General features: G+C 36.8%; 3 protein-coding genes across 3 annotated transcripts in view; all 3 read right to left on the reverse strand.

Annotated features, from left to right (window-relative positions):
• Positions 1–1042: 1042 nt before the first annotated feature.
• LOC106116469 (uncharacterized) lies at positions 1043–8609 on the reverse strand. The gene is made up of 5 exons (XM_013310335.1): positions 8226–8609; positions 6805–7653; positions 6179–6311; positions 2732–2946; positions 1043–1964 (listed from the first exon to the last, which is right to left on the reverse strand). Exons 1-5 carry the CDS (start codon positions 8358–8360, stop codon positions 1701–1703), a joined length of 1596 nt encoding a protein of 531 aa, XP_013165789.1. The 5' UTR covers positions 8361–8609; the 3' UTR covers positions 1043–1700.
• Positions 8610–9789: 1180 nt separating this feature from the next.
• On the reverse strand, positions 9790–10856 carry LOC106116172 (uncharacterized). The gene has a single exon (XM_013309919.1). It carries the CDS (start codon positions 10774–10776, stop codon positions 10000–10002), a length of 777 nt encoding a protein of 258 aa, XP_013165373.1. The 5' UTR covers positions 10777–10856; the 3' UTR covers positions 9790–9999.
• Positions 10857–11305: 449 nt separating this feature from the next.
• LOC106116173 (uncharacterized) overlaps positions 11306–20093 on the reverse strand; it is a 16054-nt gene continuing 7266 nt past the window's right edge. Inside the window, exons 3-10 of the mRNA XM_013309920.1 lie at positions 18792–18994; positions 17322–17449; positions 16200–16450; positions 13306–13467; positions 12938–13070; positions 12609–12791; positions 12284–12422; positions 11306–11940 (exon numbers count right to left, since the gene is read on the reverse strand). Coding sequence (XP_013165374.1) covers positions 11810–11940; positions 12284–12422; positions 12609–12791; positions 12938–13070; positions 13306–13467; positions 16200–16450; positions 17322–17449; positions 18792–18994 — 1330 coding nt within the window. The 3' untranslated portion in view covers positions 11306–11809. The remainder of the gene's footprint in view (positions 11941–12283; positions 12423–12608; positions 12792–12937; positions 13071–13305; positions 13468–16199; positions 16451–17321; positions 17450–18791; positions 18995–20093) is intronic.

A 20093-nucleotide genomic window follows, 5' to 3' on the forward strand; every position in this document is an offset into this window, starting at 1 on the left:
AGAAAATTGTTCTTATTATCGTAGATATTTTGATTTTAATTTACAATACATTATTTTTATATACATCAATATTCTCAGACAGTAATGATGTCAAATGTTATGACAATTTAGTTTATTATATTATGTCAATAGATGGCGGAACATATTGTTTAGATCGCGCTATCAATTTATTTAGTATATTTATCGACTTGCCGATCGCATTTAATTAAAGTTGACTCGCACCAAGATATAACCAGTGTTTCATTGTAACTACTCGATACATCTCCAGTGAGAGGGAGACTTTTGAAATGTTCTATTATTAGAGCGATATGAAATGATCTTTCTAATAATAGAACTATGTTAGGATTGAGTGGTTTTGGTCTAGGATACTAGTTCTTTAAAGGTAGGGCACGCATTTGCGTTTTAACTCATTCTAGGTGACTACGAACAGACATCATTAATTAATCAAGTACATAAATGTTACTACTAATTCATGAAAAAAAAAATCATATTTCGAAGTTATATAAAAACACCTTGATTTATTCCTCATCGATGGCAAGTTAACTCCTCGTTCGGAATTCATAACGAAATCAGTTCGAGTGTTGAACTTGTGAGTTCAGATTTACTTTGACTTCGACAGTTATTGCGCGTCTGACAGTTACGTGGGTCCGAAACACTCGCTGAATGATTAAGTACCAAGAAAGAAGTTAAAAGAACAGCTGGCCAGTTGTCAACGACTTGAATAACTACAAAACATAAATCTGTGAGTTTCCACTGACCATACTTTTAATCCTTCTTTTATTAATCCTCCAAACCTAATTTTAGTCGTCTTTTTCTTCCCAACCTTTTCGTATAAGAAAAGGATGGAAAGGGGAAGTGGATTTGGCGGAGGAAGGAAGCAAAGGAAGAAAAAATTTTGACTTTCTGCAGAGGGAAGCAATATATTTGAAATTGCAGATGTGTATGAGCAACCGTCACTTCGCTGTTTCGGCGAATTAAGGTGGCATATGTTATAAAACAAAAACGTTTTGTTCTTTTTTACAACTTTAATATAAAATCATTTGGTAAGACTATTCCATTCTTTAAGGCAAACTAAAGTACTTATTTCATATATATTTATTATGAGATACGTATGTATATTAATATTAAACAAGGTATCATTGTTAATGATGAACATAAATAGTCGTTACCTGAATTTATAAGACATCAGTTTTAGACATTTACAATGTATTATAATAATCCCCGCGGCGGCGGCGGCGGCGGCGGCGGCGGCAGAGCGTAATATTTCAACTTAGACTCGTAATACATTTTAATATAATACAATACAATATTCCCCAAAGCTTGTGCTCTCTCCTCCTACAATTTATAACACAAAAAATTCTGTTTAAAAAATATTTTCTAAATTAAAAAGGTCATGACATTTGCGAAGAGCGTCTACAGTCTATGTGACTCGTCCGGTGTCTCTACGGGACTGCGAATGCAATGCCAGCGGTAGTGTTATGAAATCAGACAATTCATATTAAAGTTTAATTGTATGCAGATATCAAATGTAAATAACAGCCAGTGATTAAAGTAAATTAAAAAATTAATAAATATAAACTATTATATCAATTTCTTGAATAATTTGTTAGTTGACAATAATCAAAACATTCAAATGAAGTGTTTCCTGTTCTAGAGTTGCCTACATTCAACGTGAAGTCACGTCTGTCGATTATGTGACGTCACACATGTAACACGGGCAGACTGCTGGGCGTCTGGTAGTAGTGCGGAGTATCAGCGAGCGTAGTGGCGCCGATGACGTCACCCGCAGCCACCAGCAGCAGCCGCCGACGTCGGTGGTGGCGCAGCAGTGACGTCACCGTGGGGAAGCTACGCTCGCCGCGTCTCGCGAAACCCAGCGCCAGCCGGCCGTCCGCACGCCGCCGCACGCCCACGTTATGCACCGCGCCGCCGCATGATACGCTCAAAGTGTACGCGTGGTTGGGCTGTGAATGAAAATTGAATAAATGTTATTTTCTTCAGTTCCTAATATATCGCCGCCATCATCATTGAAATACAGGTTGTAACAATAATGCAGAGAGATTTTAAATTAATTTCAATTTATCAAATTTACAAAATTTAAATCTCAATCCGAAAATAAATTATCGTAAACTTTCAAAAAAATTAGAATAGCTGTGTTCTGTACTTGTCTATTTTTTCACTTTACTTTAGTTCAACACGATGGAAAGGCTTGGGATTGTAAGAAAAAAGTAAATAAAACAAGCAAAGGGTTGACAGGGGTAATAAAAATAAAATCACTCGGGACCTTCCGATAGAGATCCGGTCGAGCATAAAATAGGACAGCACTTTCAATGATGTAGGAATTTCTTGATTCCAAAGCGAAAGGAATTGGCATCCGCGAGACATGTTTGTTTTACGAGTTTGCGGCAGTTTGTGGCAACTTTATGTTAGCCGGGTGACGTGACGCAGTGTGCGTATACACGTATCAATAAACATACGAGTACAGAACCTTTTTTATGTTAACACGATCAGGTTGATTATTTCGAAATGTCAGTAGAAAGAAACTGCGACTGTTGCCTATTACTGTCAAGTCGGAATTCACAGGTTCTGCGGAATTAACGCTTCTTTATTTTTAATCATCACAAAGGATTATAAACAACGTTTAAGACGACATTTAACAAACAAGAGCATTAGAAAAGAACGTTCTGTATTATTTCGGGATGCTTGATTTAAAAAAGCAAAGGTCACTGACCTGACTGGAAGGTCTAAGCACAAATGTCCCATCAGGTTGTCCACGAAGCAGGTTCTCAGCCTCCGCACGATCCACGTTCATATAGAAAGGCTCGTTTTCGACGGGCACCGGCAGAGGGCGCGCCGCCATGTTGCATGTCTTCTTCGTACTCCATTTGTCATCGCACTCTTTTGAATCCGTCTCTGAATCTTCGGAATGAGTTCCGTCATTTGTTTCTACAAGAAATTAACATTAAAACAAGTTAATAAAATCAATGGATTTTGATAATAATGCCTGACGTGACAATGTTAGAAAAATTTTTCTTTATACGCAAAATACTATTAGAAAATTAAGGCATTGACTCTTATTGAGTTTGATTTTCAACAGAAATGATCAAAACTCGTAGGAATCAGATTATAAACTGCTATACTGTGGTGTTAATACCATAATTAGAGTAGTCAAACGGCCACTTTAAACCGTTTAGTATAGATTCGTATTGCGGTCAGAACGCGCTAGAAGATCCTCACATGAAATGTACATTCAGGAATTGTTAGCTATTTTGTGAATGTGAGAACAGCAATAAGTCTGACCTGCAACAACGTCAGTGAGACAATGGAAGAGACGATAGAAGATGTCCACTGCGTCTTCGACGACGCGGGATCCCAGGTTGTGGACCAGAGGTACGCTCACTTTGATCCACCAACACATCCTTGTTACTTACAACATTGTCACTACGTTGATTTATTTATGCGTTCAGTATTGTTCCAAATTTATACAATAGTAAATTTATATACTGAGACTTATTTAAAAAAATCCATGTTTATCCTCAATCATGATTAGGAACGTAATTATCTCTTTTCAGGAAATAAATTGTGCTAGTTTCGAAAAGCTTTACTGTGCTGTTTACAAACAACTAAATCACTGTTTATATTTATACTCAGAGTTTTTGGCCTTTAGTGTATGTACATTTTGCATTAAAAAAACACATAACATCAATTTTTTTATATATCATAATCGAGTATTATTTTATCCATGTACCAGGATAACATAAAATCAAGGATATTGATCTGAAGGTTACGTTAGGACAGGATCGTTTAGGCAGTAGATCATCCTCCAGTGTCGGCAGTTAGTCACCATTAATTACACTAGTCAGTCGCTAATGAATCACGGCTAGGTGTTGGCGGGGAAGGGAAGGGGGCGGGGGGGAGGACGGTTGCTAGGCAACGGAGTACACACAGCGCGATGACAGAACCTCGATCTTCGTTAACGCCAGATTATGATGGAGTGAGCTTAAGTTGAACACAGACACACTGGTTATGAAGCTTTTTAAAATACATTGAATAAAGCGTTATTTCACATTAAAAAAAATTAAGTGATGTTATCTATTCGTGTATCAGTACTATGGTTTTTATTAATATTAAAGAAACATTTAAACACTTCACTGGTGCTTTCAACACTTTTCTTATAACTTTCTACTTCAAACAATATGCTTTCCTACTGCCGCGTCGCATCTCAACTAAACATGTCCCGTCCCACAAACAAAATGTTTTTATTTCATCTCATTAATAAAAATTCTACGACAATACACTAGTGATGTGTCTATTATATCGATATGAATAGGTAAATTTTTGGAGTAATTCGAAATATAAATTTAATAAAACGTTACTTTAGAACATAAGGTGAACTATCAACAAGTGAAATCATAAAATAAATCTAACTAAGACTAGTGATTAACTTGAGTACTGTATTCCAGTGCCAACTGATTTGACATTTTAATAGTTTTTGTAAAAACAAATATATTGTTTAGTAAAAGAAATGTACTCAAAAATAAATCGATTAGAAAACAATAAATGAATATTTATTTTATCGACAAATAACCGACTATCATATTCACATCACTTCACACATGTCGTCCACATGATGTTTCAAGAAATAAAAACAAAATGTCGCGCTTGTAGTATGAGAAAGTTATTATTTTTACTTTTTTCCAAATTCAAATAATTTAATATTACACATATAAAAGCGTGTTATATATAATGTCATAAGATACTATTGCTATTATCTTTTTGCTATTAAAATACACTAGGCGTATCGTTTTTATTCCGCCTCGGCGATTTTTGCGTATTCCAAATTGACGGCATGAATTATTAAACGTCAGCGCTCGCTTACCGCCGCTGTACCCTCCCCCTCCCCCCCGCACCCGCTCCCCGAGCCTCTGCTAGCTACATCTTATTAGATTTCGCTAATTTAATTGTGCGAAGTCGAGCTTTTGAGCGGAACGGCCGCAATTCACACCGTGACACCAAACGTCACGTAATATTAAAATAGTACCGTAAAAGATGTAAAAAATCGAAATGTCCTAATATTCTTTTAACAATATCTTTAAGAAAAGACTTAATACATACCTGAAAATTAATCTCATTAATTGGTTTATCGCATTAAACTTCAAAATAGTCATATCAGTGACGGTGTGACAGGCAGCCAGTAAGAAATCCGTGTCGGAAATTATGTCGAATAGCATTATTCGTTATTATCATCATTTCCTCGGCTGAAGCGCACTTTGGGGCGCGCACTATCCGCGGTGACGACATCACGCATACGGACCGATGTGTCTTACCTCCCCCCCCCCGGCCCGCACTTAACGCCTCAGACTCCAACACCCTCGCGGCCTTCGGGACCTTTTAGCCACAGTGTATCTTTAGTTATTTGACCTCTATCTCATCATATTATGTGATGTCTCAAGCTTAGATATTATGTAACATAATTCACTGAAGTACTTACTTGAATAAAAATACAGAGTGTCTTACTGCCACGTTCAGACTTCTTAAATAGTCTAATGGATGGGCTTAATGTACATTTTATTTAAGAAATACACTCTTCTTGTGGCAGTTAGTCTAACAATCTGTTCGAGTACACGTAAAGTCGAGTATATTCCATACGTTATACTACTACAAAATATTTAGTTTATTTTCTAAATTAGTGGTTTGGACATGTTATGCGGAGAGATGATGATGATATAAGCAAAAATGTAATGAGATTGAATGTGGATGGGTACTAAGGTAGAGGAAAACCAAAAAAAGTATGGAATGACTGTGTGAAAGAGGATATGCGTAGGAAGGGGTAGATTCGGATATGACGACTGATAGAGATGTATGGAGGAGTAGTTCTGTTTCTGTTTCTTGTTTATGGCTCTCCCTCATCGGATGTCAAGTGCTTATAGGAGGAGTAGTACATACTGTGCCAACCCTCAATAGGGATAAGGGCAGGTTGATGAATGAGTTACTGCTTGTACTATCAATCTATGGCAGTTGGTTGATGCACAAACAACAGGGGGTCGACAAAGAAAAATAGAGATTTAGGAATTAGAACACGAAATATCTCTTTTTTTAAACATACTTAAAGAATGTCCAACGTGTCAAATGCATAGACTGATGATGACAAAAAGTTTCCATTGATTTAATCTGTTACCTCGTCTGATTCTGAGTCTATTCTCGAAGTAGTTCATAATGTAGCCCAGCAGGGATTCCTCGTGGCGACGGCGCACGTCGCAGTACTCCTGATGCAGCTGCACCGGCTCCAAATACTCCTCCACTGGCAGAGTCTGCAAGCAATTGAACTTTCTAGTGACTAATATTACTGGCCGTGGCGATAAAATATATTGGCAGGACTTGGGCGTGATTCTGTTACAGTGTGGTATTATTTTTCCCCGATATATTTTATGGAATAAACGTGATGGTTAGGAGATGAATTTCAACAAATAAAATTCATGACTTTTGTCTTAACAAATCAGATTATAACGAAATTTGTTTCATCCGTAGTTAATGTTTTTTTTGAAGCAAACCAAGAAATTATGTAATTAAGGAGCGGACAGGCATCTCAAATTATGTTACCGGCTTACAGAAAATACGTAAAATCTTTCCCAAGATTTTTGTGACTTGAAAAGATCAAATTAATTTATATGAGGGATGTTAATTGAAAAAAATATAGAATAAATGATAAAGAAAAACTTATTTTAAGACATTTTTATTAAGGTGTATAAAAGATAAATAAAATTATATGAAATTTCGTATATTATTTAAATAGTAACTACTTACATGTTTATCTTCTTTACTCTCAACTTTGACATCATCATTCATTACATGTATGGAGTCATACATATTTAAAACACTGTCGTTATTTTCATAAATATTTATGTCTTTCTCTTCCTTAGATATTTTTCTAGTCGGCAGTACTTCTTCGCTTTTCCTAAAGAAAGGAAATTTGAAAGACTGAAAAAGCTCCTGAATCTTCACCATGCAAGGCTTAACTTGAACTCCTTGACCACTAGATGGCGTTTCTTTTGTATCGTTAATTTTATTCATTTCATTATAATTTAAATCTTCATAAAAATGATCTTCAATAATATTGTCTGAAATCGGTTCTGGTGATGGAAGAGATTTGTATTTGGTTTTAATTTCTTGTTTTTTACACGCCTTTGGGATACAGTAACGGTTTGATTTAACTGAATAGTATCCTCTGTCTGTGTTATTTTCTATTTTCGAAAATCTTAATCGAATGTCGAAGAAAGGATATTCGTATGAACTGAGGCGGAAGAAACTCTTCTTCTTTGTAGTTCCTGCGTCCATCGGCAAATATGACGTCACGGCTTTCTCTGTTCTCTTCTGCTGATTTCTGTAAAGGAAACTCTTAGCAGGTACAATCTTCTTCAATATTTCTTCAACTGTATTTAAATTGACTTCTTCTCTCGTCTTTCTTACAGTGACCGTCTGGTATTGACTTTCTGGACAAATATTTGTCTCCTTGCTTACTTTGATTATCTCCTTTTTGGATTGTGGTAAAATCATGTACTTATCGGGGTTTTCTTTTAAATCGTTAACGAAAAGTAGAACCTTTTTTGCATCAGCCTTTGGTTTCCATAGCTTTAAAATGCCTTCTGTAACATTCTGTAAAATAAACAAAAGCATAATTATTGAAGAGTAGAAAAACATTTTTTTCTTTTCGAAACGATTTTTAGGACGATGGCGTAATTTGATAGTAGGTAAGAAAGTTGGTATTCAAGAGTAATATAGTATGCTTACAACTTATGTGTTACATTCACGTTTCTCATGCCCTGGTAGCAATGATCCTCTCGGAAATAGAGAACAAGTAATCAATTATGAAGTTCGTCGGCCGCCGCTTCATTAGCCGGCTTGTTTGATTGCCGTTGTCTTTGATCTAACTGGAGCGTATGATGCTGATACTTGCGAGTGATCGCACTAATCGTATTGTATCAATTATTTGTTATTTAATGAATCCTTTACTTGAAATAGTTAATTTTGAATGCTTGACTTGTGATGTGTCATCATGTTTAAATGTTTCAACCAAATCATGGTGTCACATCATGATTGCCTTAATTGTGTTAATTAATCAAGTCTCAAAACGTTGTAAGATCACTTCTTTAATTCATTATAACTACTTTTATACATGAATTTCTAGAAACTCTATCATAAATATATCTGTCTGTAAGAAACCTTACCAATAATTTTTTTCCATCCAATTGCTTTTCTTTCACAAATTCACAAAACTCTTCCATCTCCCATCGCTGCAACACCGATAGAACTTCTTCGTGACTCCATTCTTCCACTTTTTTTGAGATATTCACTGGTTCCATATTTCACACAAGTAGATAAACAGATCGAATATCTAATTTCAAATATTTAAATCATTATTTATTTAACTTTCCATTTGTTGCATAATTAATTAAAAAATATTGGGGTTTTCCTTTAATTTAGACTATTTAGCACTATAAGACAGAAAGTAGGAACAGCCAAAATCGATTACAGGAATACTTTCAAAGACTTCGCCACACTTCATCACACCATAAGACATCACAAAACGCGTGCAATATTCACTATAATCAAATGTGAGAGGACGGAGCAAAGCTACTAATTAGAGTCCACACAAAGCGACCTCTCCAGCCTCAACCGTCGTCGTCACAGTATGAGTGGCCAACTCGAGCCTTCATTTGCTTGATTGGACGTCTGTGTTTGATCTGCACATATCACATACATAGTATATCAAACGTTTTATCAATCAGACGTGCTAATTTACTACACACACGTTACGTATTATTTTACTTTGTGTATTCAACTATGGTTCTAATTAGTTACTACTAAATAGTATCTTGTAACTTGTAGTATACAGTTGGTCAGATGATTACAATGGATACTTTTAACATATAAATTTTATGAGGTCGCGACCTCCATTTTGACCTGTCCCTGCGCTCCTAATAAGGTAATATAGCTCTCCCCACTTGACCTCATATTATCGAGTTATTCCTAAACATGTTAGAGCCGTGAGGTTGATGGTGATGTGCACATATATCGCACACAGACATCAAATTGTTTATTATCTTAACACAGTAAGAAGCATGCAGATAATAGAAACGGCATGAAGAGTTTGAACAAAAGATTCACATACTCGCCTCATAAAAATAAAGCTAATGCTTAATAGGAAAAATATTTATTTCTAAAATTACTTGTGCTGGTTTAACAGGGTTGTGTGGTTAATTTTTAGACTTATGACGCACCGATCAGCGCCCTGCGTGGTCGCTCAACTGTCTTTCCTCCTGCATTGAAGTAAAGGTCCTTTCAAGACCCAAATATTCAACAAAATTATTGTTAGTTGTTTGTAACGCTTCCTAATTTTTGATATAAGAGTATGTTACTTCCGAATATACGTATAAAGTCGTGTTCACGGTATGTACGTGGCGTTATCAAAGTGCAACAAGGGTCAACTGTACGGATGATGTCATTCATTTAGATGTCTGACATGTTTCGCACTCCTTCCCACAATAGCTGGTACTTACTACTCTACAATAATAATTGTTTATTTGCACCTTACTGTGTGATTCAGTTATTTTTGTTACAATCAATAGTCATATTACGATAACCTTAATTTATTTTTTCGATATCGTCGACGTTGTCAACGCTATTTAAAGAAATACAAACAATGAAAAATTATCCGGGTTTTCTTCAACTGATTACAATATAATGAAGATACATTTCTGTCTGATATCTTAAATACAATGAAAACACAAATAATTTATAAAGGCATTTATTTATACATAGAATTAATATTTACAAAACTATATTACTTACTAATGTTCAGACAATATCAAAATTCCGTTTATTTTATCAGCGCTTATCGATGTAAGATAAAATTTCACGCAAAACATTTGTATACTGTTATATAAATTTTATCTGTTGTATAAATTTGTTTATATTGTTCACTGTGAGCTCATCAAAAGTTCAACTAATCCTGCAGAGGACGTCGTACATCTTGTGCACGACCTCTGCGCCGCCGAAGCCTATGTAGCACGCGTTGTGGCTGGGATGCACCTTGCCCGGTGTGATGGACAGCTGGTGCCGCGCCCGGCCGATGTACAGCGTCTCCCCGGATATCGTCTTCCCCCCAGGAATAGCGCCGGGAGGTACATTTCCATTCGACGCCGGTACCCATCGCAGATTCTCTGGCTTCGCGCAGAGTACTTCAATGTTTTGCGCCGGAATCTCCTTCCCATTGTACATGACGGATGCCGCGTTGTGTCTAACCGACAGCTTACCGGGGATCAGGTCCCCGTTGTGCCAGGACCGGATCACCCAGAGCGGGCTTCCGTCCCAACCCTCGTGGCCGCCAAGCACCGCCTTGCCTGTAAGATGTCCTGCCGTCGTCGCGGTCGTGGGTATCCAATCGAAGTCTCCCGAACTCTCAGCTACCTGTACAGGCTCGGAGCTCGTGGCGGCTGTCTCTCCGTGATATATGTAGTTGGTTATATAAGTAGGTTGGCTGGGGGGCTCATGTGGGATCGGCACTGGTACCATCATGGTCCCCGGCACGAAGTAAGGGTAAGGAGCGGGCTGACCGCTCTGACTTTGATCTGGCGCCGGGGGGTACTGGTGCGAATGCTGAGGGGGTTGATAGGTAGATGGAGGAGGTGGATAACTGTAAGGGGGAGGAATAGGCCAAGGCAGTTGTGGGGCGCCGTAGTACGGGGGTGGCGGTGGGCCGTGCGGGGGGTAACTCATTTTTACACAACTTTTATATGGAATCAAACGTAACAGACACCTGTCGCACCAATTCACCAGTTATAGAAAGTACTAGTGAGTGTTATCTTTAACCAAATTATTTATAGAGCTCGCGATCTGATATCTTATCTCGGTCAATGATAAACCTGTCCACATTCGACACATCGATTTGATTCATACAATGTTAGTCATCATTCCTTGTATTTCACAAAAACAATGTAAACTAGAACATAAGTAACTGCCAGCTGAGAATTCTTGTATAGAAATAACGTATTGATCAATATAAATAATATGTATAAAGAAAACAATATCTTGCTTTAAATATATTTTATTTTCATTTACAATTACCCCTTAACAAATAATTCAAATAACTTAATTGTATATAAATTAAGTTAGTCATGTTACACTGATACTATTTCAAATTTTATAAAATTCGATGTTATTAATTATTGTCTTCAGTAATGTGGTTATTTATTTTATTTACACGCTTATCAATTAATTATACAATTTAGAAATAAAGAAACTACATGAATGTTTGGAATGTTTAAAAAGTTAATACAATTCGATTAAAACTTATAACAAATATTTTCCAAACAATAAACCAATTGAGCACCTAATACGAACTACTTGTATTATGATATTGTCGCACTCATATGAGTAGTTCAGGTAAACTGTTGTAAAAATGTCAGAAGAAAGATTTTATTTTGAACACAATCTCAACAAGTGAAACTCAGAAATAGACACCTCGTGTTATTTTCACCACTTGCATTTAGAAGTTGGGTTCCTGATATAATAAAAGCTTTAACGTTATTCTATAAGTAAGGTGGGTTTGTGCTTAAATGTTGCACAACTATTTCTCTATTATTTTATTTATTCTTATATACAAATATTCATTGTCTTTTTTGTTTGTAAAATTTAAATTCAGCTTGGAACCATATCAACACCGTGACAAGAGATTTTCAATGACATTATGTCATACGGCGATGTCACAATGTCAGATAAAGAGAACAGCAAGTCAAGTTATGTCAGGATGTCAGGTGAGTACGACCGCGCGGAAGACGCAGCGGTTGCCGTCCATGAGGGCGGGCCACACGAAGGACTTGATGAGGTCTGAGCGCTGCGAGCTGTTGCTCAGCCGCACGTGACGCTCCAAATTCATTACCACTGCAATTCCACAAACATATACATTTTTATGTCTTCATGATTGTGATGAAACCACGCAGCGGACGTCTATTTTATGAATATAGCTGTATGTGAATACAGTGAAGGTCATTTACTAACAACCCATTTCAGTGATTTGTCATTCAATATTCAAAGTGTAACAATTGTCGTTGCAAAGTTGAAGTTGAAGAAAATTAAATTACAACTAAATAAGGTATAGCTTGTGATAATTCGCTCTATAATGTTCAATCTTAAAAGGGATGCGAATTTAATTCTTTAACATTAATACATGCATAGTGCAAGAATTCACAAAGACGATTAAATTTCAGTTTATGTGTATACTTACCAGGCGTGAAGTCAGTGTCGATGCGCAGTGGCGGCGCGTGCAGACAGAGCGGCCAGGCGGCGCGGCAGCAAGCGGCCGCCAGCGCGTGCAGCGCGCCACAAGACTGCAGGCACGGGTACTCTCGCAGCGTGCTCACCACCTACACACATCACAACACAGAGCTGATATCACGTACGATACAACTTGTAACAATATTACACATTGTGTAACTCTACATTTGGTACTATATCTAAGAAGCCGGTAGCTTTATTTGACCGTAATATCACGTAAATTACTAAGTTTATATTGTCATGATATGTACAAAATCGAATATAATTAATAGTACCTGGTTAATAACAGTCCTCTCTGCCTCCCCGAGAGGGAAGGTATGCGCGGTGCTTCGCATCAGCCGGGTTGCGGCAGCAACAAAGCTCGCGACCGCCGGGGAGCTGGCCCCATCTGCGCCCAACAGCGCTTTGGCCTCCGCGAGGCGCTTGTCGCGGAGACTGATCACTGCGCGGAATGATAGCTGCGGAAATGTCACGTTATACTGGTCAAAAACAAGCGCCTGTCAATAGATATTCGCAAATTATCTCTGGCTTCTTTTGCTTGTAACATTTAAGAGATATTATTTTATGCTTAGTATATTGATAATGTAAGGTAATGTAAACTTACGACAACGACAGAAAAGACGATCTTGTACTTGAGATGGGGTGTGGCCTGCAACGGTTCGAGCGCGGCAAGCGCCGGCAGCACCTCTTCCGCGGCCATCGCCCACACCGCCGCGTACTGGGATACCAGCGCACTCCTGAAAAACACACACCGGATTCAAACAACAGCATAACTCACGACCGTAACCCAGAGAGATAAGTTAAGATGGACTGCGTTTTGATGCGGTCTCTCTACCTACACCTCTCTCGCCTCTTCCACATTCATGCAATTACGGATACCTGCACTTCGGTTTCTGATGCTCTACCGCCCGCCCTTCTTTAGTATTTCTTCAATCTGGACATATTGTATCTATTTGTTGTGTAACTACCCACCTATCAGGCTGCTGCTGTGAGTCATCACTGTCGGAATGGTAGCCGTCACTGGCGGAGTCAGCGTGCGAGCGTGGTGCAGCCTGCTCCGCGCTCTCCTCCGACATCAAGCCCAGCACGGCCGCGCAACCACGGGAGTAACTCATCAATACCCCAGCTACCGGCCTGGAAAAGTTATAGGGAACTTACGTTAGGCAACACTGATCGAAGTCTTCTATTCAACTAGTCTACTTATAATATTCGGTCTAGTACAGATACAGCAATTATATGGTTATGCCGACTGATTCCAAGATGAAATATCTTTTTTTAAACGAGTAGTGGAAACACCGAGGTGTTTGTCGACGCACATGTACATCCGGAGAAAAACTACAGATGTATTGCCGATGTACACTGCTTCCAAAAAATATATCTATCTTTTATTCTTTCAAAAAGAAAATGAACACATCTTGCGATATAATGTAGCTACAGATGGGATGAATGGATTTCTATTGCATATCTACACTCAACTGCGAATACATTAACTTTACCATCATTAACTCTGTACTCGTACATACAGTGAAGTACTCGGCGCAGTGCGCGCGCACCCACGCTCTTACAAACGCAAATTTCACGCGCGTAATATTTACAAAGTAAAAGCGCACAAGAACAAAATGATTGCATCACATTTACAATGACTTTCCTTTCAGAGACAATCGGAGACAACTCTGGGAACGATTATATCATCACGCCGCGCGCATGGGAGCCGGCCTGTTATGTCAAATTAACGACAATAACATTCCATTATTACATGTCATAGATGAATTAAAAATGTGGGATATTTTTGTAACGCTTATAAAATCATCTTTAAGACTTAATTATTTTAACTTTTCATATATTATTTAAGTGGTAATTAAAAAGTATTGTACGCTTTTTCATAATAATTTACCGAAAATAATATTGAAAAGTTAGACCGTCTCAACCGTAGAAGCATCACGTGTTTAAAATAAAATTCTAATAACTAATCTATGATTCTGCGTTTTAACTGACAAAAACTATGTAAATTCTATCGTGATGTACAATATGTATATCACACAAATATCTGTCGATTCTTTACGTCGTTTCTAAGTTACGCACAAGTGAAAATGAAATAAGAAAACGCAACAATATCTCGACGAAAGCTCAAACAATACGCTGTACGCAACGCAACTCATAAAGAGGTTTTATTGCCTCCAATACAGTTGTGTTCGGTTAGTGTGGCATACTATAACATTGTTAACAAACTTATGCTACTACGAATTGACTCGACCAAAATACTATAACCAAATAGCGAACAAAACACAGGCGTCAAAGAGACGTTTTCTGTAAGAAGCAAATTCCAGTCTTTTTAGCAATATCTTAAAAAGAAAATTAAGAAACTTCATTGGCCACAAGAATACTCTCAAGAATTGGAGAAATCAAAAGTCATTTTCAACTTTTAACATCAAACTTTGAATAGTTTACGCAACATCTTGAATATTTTACGAATGCGTAAAAGAAAGTTAACCTCACAAATAGATGTAAACTGGAAAGTGCGGAAAGCTCTTATTTAATTCAAAGAATAGCTTCAAACATAAAGCTTTATAATTTTACATGCCTACAAATATTTGTTTTTGAAAACAATTCTATTATCTAATGGAATTAGATCTTAAATTAACTTGTAAACTTGTAACTGAATGTTTAAAAACTACTCTACCTCTAGAATTAACCTAAAATTTTAGTCAATTTTTAGTTTTATCAAAATTTATTTTTATTAAAATCTTGCAGTAAATGTATATGTTAAATCTAGTTAACATACATTACACAATAAGATATTATGTTGATATTGCATTTGACATGCATCAACATATGTGTGTATACAATGTTACGAAAACATTGTTAAATTGACGAATGTAACACTTAACTTCTCTCGCGTGACCGGCACTGACCGGCTCTCCGTCTACATCTCTACTTACGTGTACTTACACGATACAACTACAATCAACGTAACAAAATGTTACATATAACAAAATATCAAAAAAAAAACCGAATAATTAACTAAAATATGTTATTAAAAGGAGTCCCTTTAGGCAAGGTCCCGAAGATACTAGCAGCGTTCCCCCTCTGTACAGCTAAACTAATTCTTTGACCGAGGTAGCTGCCAGCTCTTCGGTCCCCTGTGATGTCGATTAATTTTATTTTATATCTTAGATTTAAGAGTTTATGTATTCATAGAAATAAGGATGTAAAAAAAAAAAAAACATAATATCCACACTAAACCATACTCATCTTCGTCTGACTGACTGTCAAAATGACTTATTAAAATTTCGTGGTATTTCCCCAAAATGTTATAATTGTTTGATATTTAACTTTACTCTAATAAAATCTGTAAATCTATTCCAGCTAAACATTAATGAAGCGAAAAACCACTGTTAATAAGTTCCCTACTGAAACTCTCGTAAACATTTACATCTCAATATCAACATTCAAGTTTTAAAACAAAGTATTCTTTAACTAAAGATTATAAATTTTTCATGCAAATCAAAGTTTAAGCGTCGCCTTATTATTTTATCATTTGGCATTCGTGTTCCCGTGACGATATCACGCCGCGTGAACGGAACTAAGATAGCAGATATAAAAACAGTTAATGTATGAGAGCGCAAACATCCGACTGTCACGCAACACAAGCCTTAACGCAGATTACATCACATCATGCTGATGATTGTTTGAACTCGGCGATGGTAAATAGGTAGGAAGACTATAGTGATCTAGATAAATAAACACACTGACTGAAGCGCTATTTTATAAATAGATTAGTCAAGTCGCCATATAAACATCTGAATAACTTATAGACTGACAAACTATGTGACCCGGTGGGTATAAGTGACAAGATTGTGACCTACCTCGTGTCACTAAGATCCAGCGTAGGGTCTGTCCGTTTGATTTGTCCGACACATGCGAGCACGGCCTTGTCACTTTCAACGCGCGCGGCCAGCTGAGCTACAAGCGTGGGCAGCTGGCGCAGCGCCGGCTTGTCCACCGCCGTCAACAGGGACTTGTTGTCGATCAGCCGCCGCTCCACGTCTGCGTGCGACAGAGACAGCAGACGCTGGTGGGACGAGGAGGCAGGGTCGCTGTGTAGGGTAACTGGTGACTGCAAAATAAGCATTAACAATGATAGAGTCCGCAGCAGCATTAGTGTAATACCACGACCGCACGGAAGACAGGTTCTTCTTCAAGAATAATAAATAAGTATAGAAAGGGTAGATGGTATTAACGGGGAAGAGAGTGAGTAGGAAAAGGAATTTATTGTCCAAAAAAGGTTAGACAACCTATCTAGAACACAATATGTTATAGCAATTTCTCAATCTCTAACCTTTTTTGAATAAGGTTGAGTAATTCTTAGATCATAGCATGGAGCATAATTATGTTACATGTTACGAATCTTGTAACACTTTGTTACGACAAATAAAAACTCCTACAATAAGTATGATGTGTGAGAGACGCGACGATGTAACAAATCAAACATTTATAAGTAGCAACACGTTACCTACGTGACTAGAGTTACATAAACTTTACCATGTTATCATACATTTAACTTGCTTTTTGTTTTGTGTTATGATACAAGCTGAGTAAGCTATGGAAACGCGATGCCACAGATACAATAAACAATGACGTCATCTTAGTAATTTATCACACAACAATACTCAAGCTAACTAATTGATTTACATTCCTATGTCCATAGGCTTATCATTATTATAAAATGAGTGTTTTTTTCAAACGCATATTTGGTATTTTATCCTTTGCATAAAGTCAAGTTGCAGTCCTTCCATTCCACTTTTCTAACAAGAAAAGGATGGTGAGGGAAGGCCTATTTGGTGGGGATGATTATATCTCTTCTGTGTATCAAAGATCTTCTGCATCATTTTAACTTTTTAACAGATGTCTACGGAGACTGATCACTTCACACATGACGACCGCTATCTCGTATATTACCAGTAAGAGTACGTGTAGCGAAGTATTACCAGTTCCTCCAACTTGTGCAGAGCCTGCTTGTAGACGTCGACATGTCGCTGCAGTTCATTCTTCATTGCTATGTGCAGCGAGATGAGCGTGCCCGAAGAGTCCGCAGTCAGACCGTGCGTACCCAGTCCTACGAACAATAACCAAGTTATGGTTACTAAAAGAGATCCTTAGTGTAGATTTCTCACACATCTTATAAACTAATAGGGACTAGGACTCTGAGTACGGCAGTTAATGCTCTTCATGAAAATAGGATTGTTTTCCATTGGGCCGACTGAATATGATCTCGCAATTGAGGAAGACTATATAAATGAAATTAGATACTAAAAGTCCTGACTAAATAACAGTTTCGATATAATTTAATATAATAAAGTCTAAATAACAAAAGAAAAACCAATATTTAAATAATGTTGATGAAGGTGACCCATAACTAATTTCAAAGTTAGAGACGCGTTATCGCATCCGGTACAAAGGGAAGCAGGCTTCGAGGCTTCCTCAATGGCAGAGTTACCGCAGGCTCTATCACAATACCGATCTATTATAAAGGCCTTCGACACCGGAAACACTTCCTTCTGATTTTAACAAAACAAAATATTAAAATTACGATGAATGAGTCAAGTTAATTTAAATTTCCTTGAAAAATAATTTAAGTCATTATAACAAAGATAAACAAACAAAACAGTGATAAAAACATGTGCAATTGTTGGTAATCATATCCATTGTACGGATCATATTATCCATTAAAACATCCAAGTCCAATCCAATTTCCCGCGCGGAATTAAAAAAAAAAATAATTTGTAGGCTATGTGTTCTCCCACACTATATTCTACATCTATGATAAACAGTGAGATCCTTGCAGACGTTCTGACACCTCCTAACAAATACCCATCTATCCATTCATCTAGTCCTTTGGATTAACATTAGTAAGATAATATAAGTAACTGATAATTGTCTTTCTCAAACACAAAAAGTTGTTCTCAAATTATATCCAAGAACCTCTTTCTCTAATCATCAGTTAACCAAAATAAACATTTATCTAAGTACTGTTATGAATCCATTAAATACAATTACATAAAAACACTTCGTCGTAACTCGAACATCGTGACCGAAGAAGCGAATCGAACAGATATGAACATGTTTCTCACAGTTAAAGCCAAAAGAGAAAGCTTTAGACACGCGGCCTACTATTAATTTATGATATAAAAAACAATAACATAAAGGTGGTAGTTAAATATATTAACTGCCTAAACGATTTTTGTTCCTGCCGCACTATGTGTACATGTATTGTACTAAGTCTGCACTAAGCGCTGATAATCAATTAATATTCGTACCAATGACATACCCTTTAATTTATGAATGAAAATAACATTTAAAATTAAAGTATATAAAATAAAAACTTATATTACTGATATTATAAATGCGATTTTTTTAATGCGGGCGACAGCTAGTTAAAACTATACATATAAACAAACCTTGTACAGCGGCATCTAGTTGTCGTCGTCTGGCATCAACAGTGTCTCTCGCGTCCGGTGTATACTGTGCCAGAGCATTTGCTAGCTTAGCGGTGCGCGCGCGCAGTCCGGAGCTCTGATCTACTCCCAGTAGACCGACCAGTCGCCACGCAACCGCCTCGCATTGCAGCTCCGGACGGGGCTGGACTTCTAACGAGATTAACCTAAGAGATAGAAAGAAACATTTATGATTAGCGCAATTAAGCTTTAGACTATTTTTATCTCTTTCACAACAAAGGTCTTTCGTATAGTGCATCCTTCACTAATTACCAATAGTTAGGTTAAACGTTAATCTATCCCTTTCCCACACACTGTCTTCCGCCATTTGCATCTTTCTCTTATTCCCTAAATTGACAACTGAGAGCAATATCCGATAGATGGCAGTGTTTTGTCATAGAAAGGATAAAATGATTTAAGAAAGACTTACTAAATAAGAAAGTTAAGTTAAACACTTGAATCATGTGTACAAACTTTAAGTTAATGATACCATTCACTTAAAGGTCCTTTCACTTTTTTATTCTTAGAATCCTATAATTTCTACTATAAACATATAGACCAGACAGACAGACAGACATATGTAAACAAACTCTACTCTTAGTGTTGCCACTATAATATCTATTATTCCATAATTTTATTTGTATATTTAAAATTACTTATCGGGTCAATTAAAGACACACAAATTAAACTATAATCATTCATTCAAACTTTAATTGAGAACAACCGATTTAATAAATAGATATTTAGCTTTCTTTCAATTCCAAAGTAATGTAGGTCAATAAAATTGTACAATTTGTTATAAAATAAAAGATTTTAATAGAAAGTTAAAATGCAACAAATTCTTTTATGGAATATTCGTTGTCCGCACACATTATTTGAACATTTTCATATTTTGCATAACATACATATACATTGTAATATCAACTTCAAATAAATGTTTCACAAATGTTTAACGACAAAAAAAATCTTTTAAATTTTAAAAACCTCTAAAATAAACAATTACTTAATAAGATGAGAATTCATGTTTATAAGAATAATAAATAGAAGATAATTAATTAAGAAGCTTATTTATTTCGTACAACAGATTAACATAAGATCATCTACGTGAAAAGTACGATGAATCCAAATCGATTAAGAAAAATCCTACCAAAAAAATCAATAAGGGTCCAATATACTAATTGTGAGAGAGTATAATTAACACGAAATCGATAACATGGTTACAAAAAATACGAGACGGCCGGTCTAGCCGGTGTGCCCCCCCCCCCC

This window comes from Papilio xuthus, unplaced genomic scaffold (genome assembly GCF_000836235.2).
Source record: "Papilio xuthus unplaced genomic scaffold, Pxut_1.1 DF827756.1, whole genome shotgun sequence".
In the NCBI taxonomy this organism is placed as follows: Eukaryota; Metazoa; Arthropoda; class Insecta; order Lepidoptera; family Papilionidae; genus Papilio; species Papilio xuthus.

What these genes read in the sequence shown, in the direction of transcription:
- LOC106116469 (XM_013310335.1), bottom strand. Translation starts at nt 8,360, where the DNA reads ATGGAACCAGTGAATATCTCAAAAAAAGTGGAAGAATGGAGTCACGAA. An exon ending in TGGATGGAAAAAAATTATTG is followed by an intron (nt 7,654 to 8,225) that starts GTAAGGTTTCTT and finishes TTTATTTTACAG; the next exon opens with AATGTTACAGAAGGCATTTT. An exon ending in TGCTTAGACCTTCCAGTCAG is followed by an intron (nt 1,965 to 2,731) that starts GTCAGTGACCTT and finishes TTTCATTCACAG; the next exon opens with CCCAACCACGCGTACACTTT.
- LOC106116172 (XM_013309919.1), bottom strand. Translation starts at nt 10,776, where the DNA reads ATGAGTTACCCCCCGCACGGCCCACCGCCACCCCCGTACTACGGCGCC.